The 11,102-nt window shown below is 43.2% G+C and overlaps 1 protein-coding gene across 1 annotated transcript in view; it reads left to right on the top strand.

Moving 5' to 3' along the window:
* Positions 1 to 416: 416 nt before the first annotated feature.
* Positions 417 to 11,102, top strand: part of ARSH (arylsulfatase family, member H) — a 33,350-nt gene continuing 22,664 nt past the window's right edge. The window contains exons 1-4 of the mRNA XM_006877240.1: positions 417 to 457; positions 1,918 to 2,067; positions 4,257 to 4,378; positions 6,967 to 7,092. Coding sequence (XP_006877302.1) covers positions 417 to 457; positions 1,918 to 2,067; positions 4,257 to 4,378; positions 6,967 to 7,092 — 439 coding nt within the window. The remainder of the gene's footprint in view (positions 458 to 1,917; positions 2,068 to 4,256; positions 4,379 to 6,966; positions 7,093 to 11,102) is intronic.

Here is an 11,102-nt window from a genome sequence, read left to right as displayed (position 1 = left end):
ACCTTGTGGTTCAACTTTGCAGTCCAACACATTAACCCACAGCACCGCATCTGGACTCTGACTTTGTGGTTAATACTCTGGTAGCATAGTGGTTCCGAATCGGGCTGCGAACTGCAAAGTCAGCAGTTCAAAACTACCAGCTGTTCCGCAGGAGAAAGATGAGGCTTTCTGCTCCCGTAAAGATTTACAGCCTTAGAAACCCTGTACAGGGTCGCTATGGGTCGGAACCTACTCCACGGCACCTAACCCCCACCAGCACTCCAGCACTGATCGTACTGGACCACACCATGGCTCTGCACCTAATACACCCACCCTTAAATCTCTGGAGAGTGACATAGTCTAAAACCAGAGCTCTCATCTACTTCCAGAACTTTCTCGCTCCAAAAGGAACCTGATTGCACATCATGGGACTAATCATGATCAGTGATGAGGAATATCATGACCTTAAGGAGCTCTGGTAGCGTAGTGGTTACGACTCGGGCTGTGAACCGCAAGGTCAGCAGTTCGAAACTACCAGCTGCTCCGCGGGAGAAAGATGAGGCTTTCTACTCCCGTAAAGATTTACACCCTCGGAAACCCTGTACAGGGTCGCTATGAGTCGGTTCCGACTCCACGGCACATAACAACAATGGAGTCTCCCAGGGGAAGTGCTCAACTGTTAGCTGAAAAGTTGGCGCTTCAAACCACCTCCGAGGTGGTTCAGAGTAAGAACGGGAGATCCGCCTCTGACAATTCACAGCCTTGAAACCCTATTGGATCAGTTCTACTGAAGGGTTTGTCCTGAGTCAGAATTAAGTGAACAGCAACATTGTTAGCTTCTTGTCCTTGGGTTTCGTGGTGTTTAGGCTTCTCCTTCTTCCAATTGTGTTTATTTTGCTGTTGTTATGAGTATAAACAGCACGACACGCATACATTCAACAATTTCTATGAGTAAAATTCAATTCCATTGATTACATTCTTTGAATTGTGCAAATTTTGTAACCCTCATTTTCCAAGTTGATCCTCCTGCATTTTCAATAAGCGTGTCATCCCCTCAAGTTACCTATATGAATTTTTGAATGCCTGTTGTCAGTTTGATCTCATTTACATAGCTTTTAAAAAGAGGATGATTCTCAGGGCAGAGTTTTTGGCAAGTTAAGTTAAACTGCTGCTCCGTTTAAAGAGAATGTCAGTGGATATTTTAGGCTGAAGGTTTAAAGATTATCTCAGGGCATAGTTTTCGGCATTCATCCAGAAAGTCTACAGTCTGTGAGAAACTGATATTCTGTTCTGCATTTCCCCTCTTTTGATAAGGATTCTTCTATAGATTTTTTTTTTTAAAAGCTTTTATTGTGAATCGAGTGAAACTTTATAGGGCAGATCATCGGTTTTACATTCAACTTATCATTGTGATGATTACAATCCCTCCATGCACCCTTCTTGTTGTTCAGTGCCGTCGAGTCAATTCTGACCCTTAGCGACCCTGTACAGGGTTTCCAAGGAGCAGCTGGTGAGCTTGAACCACTCACCTTGCAGTTTAGATGACTTTGCAGTCTGACACATTAGCCCACAGCGCCACACCAGGACTCCCCATACACCCTTAGTCAACAGTATTGACCACTATTACCTTTTTTTTTGGGATACATACACATTGGAAATATATGTTCATTTAAATGTTCAAAGGGCACATTTTGCAAGCCGGTCTCCTGTCCTTCCTCAGTCCATGGTCCTATAATCCTCTGCTGCTCAGTCTCTCCATGCCTTTGCCCCACAACCATCTCTGTTAACGCCCCTTTTCTGATTAGGATCCTTCACTCGTCTCATGCTCTTCCTTCTTGATGGCACTCAGGTTTCCTCATGCTTCAAGCTGTCTAGAATGCAAACAGTAATGGAAAACTTCTGTTTTTGTTTGTCTCTCTCCCCCCAAATACTTTCCAGGAACTGCTGGCTGGCAATCTGGCTGTGGTGTTTGTTGGGAAGTGTGCTCGGTGCAGTTGTTACCAGGGGTTCTAGACCCAATATTGTCCTGTTGATGGCAGATGACCTCGGGGTGGGAGATTTATGCTGCTATGGTAATAACTCAGTGAGGTAAACATGGGCCCTGTCTGCATATCATAGGGTGTCTTGTCACAACGTCCCCACCTCTGACCATTGTGAAATCAATTAGGGTTGTAGTCTGGGTTCTCCAGAGGGACAGGATTGATGAAGTATACAGAGAGTTAGTCAAGGAAATCCTTTTCAGGAACATGTAGTCCACCCCCCAATCTCGGTTCTGGAGGTCACGTGGCAAGCTGGAGACCTCTGCTGGTTTACTGGATTTTGGAAGCTGGTAAATGCAAAATATGCAGGCCAGAGATTCATACCATCTTAAGTCCCAAGAACTAGGGGTCAGGGATGAAGAAGAGTTCAGGAAGTAGTAAAAAAAAGGAGAAATTGAGAGAAAATGCAAGTAAAATCAGTGTATGTATACTGAAGGAAGACCCCAGACCCAAAGAAATTCCACTTTCTGCCGGTGTTCTACTCGCCTCGTATCCAGAAAGGTGATTGCATTCCATGACTGAACGTGATTGTCTTACATTATACGATGTTATGGAAGGGGTCTCGTTGGATCCTGGAGAGTGATCATGTTACATTCCATTCCATTGTGGAATCTGCCTACATTGTGTTACATCAAGTAAGGGGATTACACTGTAATAGTATAGTATTATAGTACAATACTAAGGTGCACTTGCCCCAAGCCCTGGTATTTTCAATAACCACATACGCATATGCAAACTGGACAGTGAATAAGGAAGACCATAGAAGAATTGATGCCTTTGAGTTACAGTGTTGGAGGAGAATATTGAAAGTACCATGGTCTGCCAAAAGAACAAACAGATCTGTGTTGGAAGAAGTGCAGCCAGAGTGCTCCTTGGAGTCCAAGATGGCCAGATTCCTTCTCTCATCCTTTGGACCTATTGTCAGGAAGGACCAGTCGCTGGAGAAGGATGTCATGTTTGGTCAAGTGGAGGGTCAGAGAAAAAGAGGAAGACCCCCAATGGATGGACTGGCGCAGTAACAACAGCAAATGGCTCAAATGGAGCAACAATTGTGAGGTTGGTTGCAGGATCCGACAGTGTTTCGTTCTGTTGTGCGTCGGGTTACTGTGAGTCGGCACCAAACAGCAGCAGTAACATTATATCACAGAAGAGCACTGAACCCAGCAATGGCCAGAGCACCGAGAACCGCGGCCTAGCTCAGGTGCCACGAAGCATTAATTCAGTCACCACCATTAGGTATCCACATAAGCTGTGCGGCCAGCCTGGGAAAACAGAAAAATATCAGAAGGTCACTTAGCATCATCCAGGGTTGCTGAGCCCAGAGTCACTTATTCAAGTAAAACTCACCATTTTCAAGTGTACAATTCAGTGGCAGTCACTACATTTACTTGTGAAAGCAGAACCTCCCCCTAGTTACAGAATGTTGTCACCCCAAAAGGAGACCTCAGAGCCCTTAGCAGACACACACAGCTCCTTCCCAATTTCCTAAAGCACTAGGCAACCACTAAATTGCTTTCTGTCTTTCTGTGGATTTGTTAGTTCTGGATATTTTATTAAAATAGTGTCTTGGCGCTCTAGTGCTGCTAAAAACACCAAAAGGGAGGTACTGTAACAAACAGAAATTTGTGTTTTAACAGTTTAGGAGGCTAGAAATCTGGAATCAGGGCATCAGATCTAGGGGGAGGATCTCTTTTTCTGTCAGCTCTGAGGGAAGGTCCCTGCCTCTTTTAGCTTTTGTTCCCTTGGCTGCTTGGTGATCTTGCTGTCACTTGACGATTATTTAATGATGTAATCACCCTCCATTTTGTGATACAATGTAACTACCTTCCATTCTGCAATACAACTTAACCATCCTCGATTCTGTGATACAACGTAGCCACCCTCAATTCTGTGACATAAGGTACTCACCCTCGATTCTGTGATACAACGTAACCATCCTTGATTCTGTGATAAAATGTCACCACCCTCGATTCTGTGATAAAACGTCACCACCCTTGATTCTACAAGACAACATACTAACAACCTAGCCTTTGGGACCTAATAATTTTTATTCACGTATTGAGTTCCACTCTGTTTTCTATCTGAATGTAGGGAAGTAGAAAGATTGACGTTTGGAAAGGGTGTATTTTAGATTTAGGGGGCCCAGAGTCACCTCATCCCAAGACAGAAGGGCTTTGAATCTAGTTGGCCTTGCTGGGAATGGGAATCGGCCCCATTCATTGTCCCTTCTCTCCGCAGCACGCCTAATATCGACCGCCTAGCGAGCGAAGGAGTGAGGCTAACTCAGCACCTGGCCGCCGCATCTGTCTGCAGCCCCAGTAGGGCCGCCTTCCTGACCGGCCGCTACCCCATCCGATCAGGTGTGCGGAAGGGACCAAACAGCAACAGCCCACCAACGAAAGGACTTTCCTGGGATTGCTCTTTGCAATTCTCAAGAACTCTTAAAAGGTTGTTCAAAGTACAGCGACACCCGATCGAGCTGGAACCGCATGGGAATGCATTGTGTAGCAGGTCTTTTGAGTTGGTGCAGAATTAGAGCTTTTCTCCCGAATGTTTGAGCAGGAAACACTTGCGTTTTCCTGCTCTGACAGCTTCCGCCTTCCATAGGCTCTGTCTTTTGCAGGTCTTTACTACACCGCAAATCCCAATCCCAAAGGGGGTATCGCGACACCTGGATTGCTTAAACAGGTGTGTCTCTATCCAGGTGTGGTAGTCACTCACCTGTGGGCATAGAGAGATGAGGTTCAGGTCTGGGAACTGATGTCCCCCCAGTAGACACCATAGCATTTTGGGATTTGCTTGGAAAACCAGAAGTTGCGGCCCAGAAGCAAGGGTGGCTAAGAAAATAGCAAGAAAACGAGAGTTGGCACTTATTTCCTTCAGGTGCCTCGGAGGCACAAGCGACTTAGACTCAACTGCTAACCTAAAGGTCGATGGTTCAAATACATCCGGAAGAACCATGAAAGAAAGGCCTGCCTGTCAGCTTCTGTAAAGACGATAGCTAAGAAACCCCCACACTATACCCTGTAATGCAGGGCGGCACTGTGAGTCAGAAGTAACTCGGTGGCAATGGACAACAACACAGATTCTGTTACACACACACACACACACACACACACACACATACAATATCAAAATTTACGTTTTCCTTGTTGAGTATGCAATTCTGCTGTGGTGCTGTAGGATAAGCACTGGAGTGTCACACACAAAGTTCAAAACCCACCAGCCGCTCCTCCGATGACCTGTATTGTTGTTGTTTGTCGAGGGCTATAGAGCTGGTTCCAACCCAATTAATAGATCTTAATTGTGTTAACTCATTCTGTTGTGCCTAGGGTCGCTATGAGTCAGTACTGACTCGATGACGCCTAACAACAACAACAATTGCATTCAAACCATGTTGTGGTTGTTGTTAAGTGCCATCAAGTCAGTTCCAACCCATCGCAACCCTGTATAGGGTTTCCAAGGAGCAGCTGGTGAGCTTGAACCATCAACCTTGCAGTTCAAACGGCTTTGCAGTCTGACGCATTAACCCACAGTGCCACACCAGAACTTCAAAAAGGTTGGAAAATTGGGATCAATACATAATGGAATTTTCTTATGAACTTTTGGAAGCCCCTTATAATTTATTTGACAGATGAGTAAATTCCAAATATTGTATGAATTTTTGCAGGGGCAGAAAACCTCATTTTCTTCCCTTGTCACGTATTAATAGCATATATTGTACGGTAAATATATTAGATATGCATTATTTGTCACATAGTTACATATTATTAACATATGAGAGTGACCTGCCATAATGTTTAGTAAACACATATGCTAACCATGTATACATGAGATTTAGCATATGAGCACACATTAACAACACATGTGTTACCTGCCACATGCTTACATATTAACAACATATATATGTGCTATCCGCAGTTCTGATGTGGTGCTGTGGGTTAATGTACCAGACTGCAAAGCCATTTGAACTACAAGGTTGGTGGTTCAAGCTCACCAGGTGCTCCTCGGAAACCCATACAGGGTCGCTAAGGGTCGGAACCAACTTGATGGCACTTCACAACAACAACAACATGTGTTATTGGCATATGTTTGCGTATTCATGACAGATTGTGTTATTTGGCACAAATGGGTTTATTTAACTCTTCCTGCCTGGAGTTCTGGTGTGGCACTGTGGGATAAAGCATTGGGCCTTAAGTTCGCTTTGAACCACAAGGTCAGAGGTTCAAACCCACCAGCTGCTCCTCCGAAACCCTATCGTTGTTGTTGTTAAGTGTTATCGAGTCAGTTCTGACTCATATCGACCCTGTATAGGGTTTCCAAAGAGCGGCTGGTGAGCTTGAACTGCCGACCTCGAGGTTCAAACTGAATTTTCAGTCCAGTGCATTAAGCCACAGAGCCACCCTAGAACTTCCAGGAAGTCTCTATATATGAGTCAGAACCAACTCGATGACACCTAACAACAATGAAGGAGCTCCTTTAGCTTAAAGACCTTTGCAGCTGCAGAAATCCTATACTGGATCACTGTGAATCAGAAGTGACTCAACAGCGCTAAGCATTCCATTCACTAAAAATATCTTTATAAACAGTTAAAAAAAATTTTTTTTAAAAACAGTGAAACAAAGATTCTTTTGAAAAGAGTAAAATAACAAAAATGTACACATAGAGAACCTATCTGGTTGGAAATGGATTCACTTGTAGTGACTTTTTTGTTTTGTTTTAACTTACTATCAAAAGTATGTTGTTGTTGTTGTTGTGAAGTGCCATTGAGTTGGTTCCGATCCATAGCGACGCTGTATAGGGTTTCCAAGGAGCAGCTGGTGAGCTTGAACTGTTGACCTTGCAGTTCAAACAGCTTAGCAGTCTGGTGCATTAACCCACAGCACCACACCAGGATACCATTAAAAATATACTATGGTATTAACTTCTTGTCTTCTTGCAAATTTAGGAATGGCTTCGCCCTATAACCTGAACCGGGTTATCACTTGGCTCGGTGGCTCGGGAGGTCTCCCAACCAATGAGACTACATTTGCCAAATTGCTACAACTTCGGGGCTACCGCACCGGATTGATAGGTACAGTACGTGGGACTCGGGGCACCTGGGAACGTGGTGATAATTCCACGTGTTTCCCCTGGGGACTCAGCATTTCCAGGGAAGCTGGCTGAATACAGGCCGTTGACTTATCTTTGAGATTAATACCATACAGTCATATTAAGTATGAAAGACGCACACGGAGCAAATGCAGAGAGAGGGAAAGTGGACTTGGGCTTGCCCAGAGTTTGCACTGACTCCGTGGGAGCAACAATGAACTCAAACCGAACAATGATAGTGAGGATGGCCCAGGACTCGGCTGGGTTTCATTGTACAAGTGGTTGCTATGAGTTGAAGCTGACTCAACCACACTTTACAAGCACAAACAGAGCTTGCTAAAGGAGCCCTGAGGGTCCAATTGGAAGGTCAGTGGTTTGAACCCACCTATGGCACTCTTTCTGAGAAGCTCACAGCCTGGAAAATACATCCCAGGACACAGCAAACAAGAGAGCTCTCGGTAGGACAAATAGAGAGAAACTGCCTATTTGGTAGGAAAATGATTAAAAGGGCAAAATTTGTGTTATGCATAATTAATCAGAATACCCATTACTGTCCTGCGGGAATCGATTCCACTTTTACCGCTTGACACAGTCCCGGTGAAAGGAGAAACATCACAAAAAGCAAATGATTCTCTGGAAAGGCATCCTCTATCTCCCCTTTAGGATAACTCTGAATTCACTTGTAAAAATATATGATATGGCCATATTCATGGCTTTTACCATGAGCTCTGCAGAGCTTAGGAAGAAACCGGTCTGGCAACAATTGTTTCAGCTTCATTGGGTTGAATTCAAAGGGAATTGTATGAGCTACTCCCTCTCACAGAAAACGTAAGAACACAGCAACTGCATTTATGAGATCACAAAAGCAGATAACAAACTAAAATAAAGCTGACCGACCCCTATAGACCTCACCTCAATCAATTACCAGTCAGAATTCACAAACCCCCATGATTACATACAGGCACCTACGTAAATAGGCAGAGAATAGCGAACATAAGTAAAAGGTGGTCAAAACTTAATAATCTACATTACCTGCAGCAATTAGCCAGGTTGGGCCTTATATGCCTCACAGCCTCAAAAGAAAGAAACATAGGAACGCTGTGGTTAAGCAATTTAATGAATACTTTAGAAAAACAAAATAATTAAGTAGATGTTAGTAATGTTTTTACTATAAAAAATTTTAGTACATTATGTAATATAGAAGATTGATAATTAGTAGAAACAATAAAGTAGTGTAGGCATTGATGATTAATAGAAACATATTACTAAGAGGATATAATCAGGGGTCTGATAAGTGGAAATGATTTGTGTAAGGTTTAACTTGATCTTTTAGTGGGAATAAGAAGAAACAATTAATCACTTACGTAGGAGAGGAGATGATGTCAAAAGAAAAATGCTTAATGGTTAGAAAATGAACAGGATATTGGACAGGTCAGGTTGGACATCATAGAAATCCTTTTGTTAAGGTTGTATAATCACAGGGTGAAGGAATGTTATGATTAAAACTGTGTAATAATTCAAGGGAAAATCCATAAAAGCAGTGAATATGGCCATATCATATATTTTTACAAGTGAATTCAGAGTTATCCTAAAGGGGAGATAGAGGATGCCTTTCCAGAGAATCATTTGCTTAGCATGATGTTTCTCCTTTCTCCGGGACTGTGTCAAGCGGCGAAAGTGGAATCGCTTCCCGCACTGTCCAGTCTACTCCAAACTCACAGAAACTCCACAGGACAGAGAAGACCTGCGCCATAGAGGTGCTAAGGCAGGAATTCTTGATGGGAACAGTCTGCCCCACCTTTGTCTCTGGAAGGCGCTGTTTGGGTTCTGAACGCTGACCCTCTGGTTAGCACCCAAGCACTTTGGTCACCGCAACATTGGGGTTGGGGTTGGTTTTCCCTAAGTACTGTAATAACAAGAAAAAGGACGTTTCCAGGATGGGGTGGGAGATGGGGTGAATGAACATGACATTTAATGCTACAAAGTAAAGTCTTCATTAGTGAAATGTGTTCCTGAGATTTTTTATGCCACATTATTCTATTTATGTCATATTATTTTATTCCTGTTATGGCAATCATTTTATTCAAGTTGTGTTCATTCATTTATGCCACACTTTCATCTAATGCGTGTTATGCGAATAGATTCTATTTGTCATGTTATTTTATTTATGCCATTTAGGTTATGTTATGGAGTCCTGGTGTGGTGGTGTAGGAGCAGCACTGGACTCCTAACCACAAGGTTGGCAGTTCAAATCCACCAGGTGCTGCTTGGAAACTCTATACAGTAGGGATGGGGAACCTATTTTCTTCGAAGGGCCATTTGGAGATTTATAATATCACTTACTATAAATTTATCAAAAAAGCTGGTAGGTGTGTCGAATTTGGAGTCCCGTCTGCAATTGCCTTGGCAGGGCCAGACCACAATATTTAGCGTGCTTATAGGGCCGGACATTCTCCACCCCTGCTGTATAAGGTCGCTAGGAGTTGGAACTGACTTGGGGTCTTTTCACAACAATTATTTTATTTTCATATTATGTTATTTTATTTTATTTATGTAGTGTTATTTCATTTATGCAACGTTAATTTGCTGTATTTTGTTATGTTGATTACTTAATTTTATTTGGTGTTGTTGTTGTTATGTGCTGTGGAGTCGGTTCCGACTCACAGCGACCCTGTACAGGGTTTCTGAGGCTGTAAATCTTTACGGGAGTCTCATCTTTAACCTGCGGGACAGCTGGTAGTTTCGAACTGCTGACCTTGCGGTTCGCAGCCCTATTCTAACCACAACGCCATGTTACTTTTTTTTGTATTTGTTATTTTCATCTACTCAATTGTATTTATGCTGTGTTAGTTTACCTTATTTTATTTATGTCATGGTTTTTCATTTTGCTATGCTACTTGTTTTATTTCATTTTGGATGCTAATTCTTTAATTTTATTTGTACCACATTAATTACTTTTATTCCTGCTATGTCAGCTAGCTAATTTTATTTGCCATTGGTTATTTTATTTCATTTATGTCACATTAACTTATTTTATATATGTGTTGTTGTTATTGTTAAGCAACCTGAGTCTGTTCCGACTCATGGAGACCCTGCATAGGGTTTTCGAGGCTGCAAATCTATATGGGAACAGAAAGCTTCATCTTTCTCCCACGGAACCACTGATAGATTCAAACTGCTGACCTTGAGATTAACAACGCCACTTGTAACCACTACACTACCAACCTTTATTCTGCCAAAATTTGCAATTACATTCTCGGGCCATGCACAATTATTAACTTAAAAATTAGGAGCTCTGGTAGCGTAGTGGCTACGAATCGGGCTGCGAACCTTAAGGTCAGCGGTTTGAAACTACCAGCCGCTCCGCAGGAGAAAGATGAGGCTTTCTACTCCCGTAAAGATTTACACTCTCGGAAACCCTGTACAGGGTCGCTATGGGTTGGAACCGACTCGATGGCACTTAACAACAACAACATACTTGTCCAAACATTTAATTAACTTCTGGTGTGGCTCTGTAGGCTCAACACTGGGGTGCAAATTACAAACAAGATCGGCAGTTCAAACCCACCAGCTGCTCCTTGGAAACCCTGTACAGGGTCGCTGTGAGTCGGAAATGACTCAATGGCACTTCACAAGAATGAGAACAATGCGATGGCTGGAATTGCGTTTGGTTTGGCAGGACGAGACCAAATGATTTTTCGGGACTTCTATAGCCCGCGGGCTGGACTCTCCCCATCCCTGCTGCATAGAGTTTCCAAGGAGCGGCTGGTGGTTTTGAACCGCCAACCTTGCGGTGAGCAGTACGATGATGCTCCAGTGCACACCAGCAGCGCCTTTTACATATGTTACATATGTTCTGTATACACATTACATGAACTTTTGTATTCACGTGATGCTCACTCGTGTTAACTGTGTTCCAAGCGTCCTTTCATTTGATTTGCTCTCTCGTCCTGCCATCTGATTTGCTCTCGCGTCCTGCCATCTGATTTGCTC

Source organism: Chrysochloris asiatica, unplaced genomic scaffold, assembly GCF_000296735.1.
Source record: "Chrysochloris asiatica unplaced genomic scaffold, ChrAsi1.0 scaffold00446, whole genome shotgun sequence".
NCBI classification, from domain to species: Eukaryota; Metazoa; Chordata; class Mammalia; order Afrosoricida; family Chrysochloridae; genus Chrysochloris; species Chrysochloris asiatica.
This window is presented reverse-complemented; position numbering and strand designations above follow the sequence as displayed.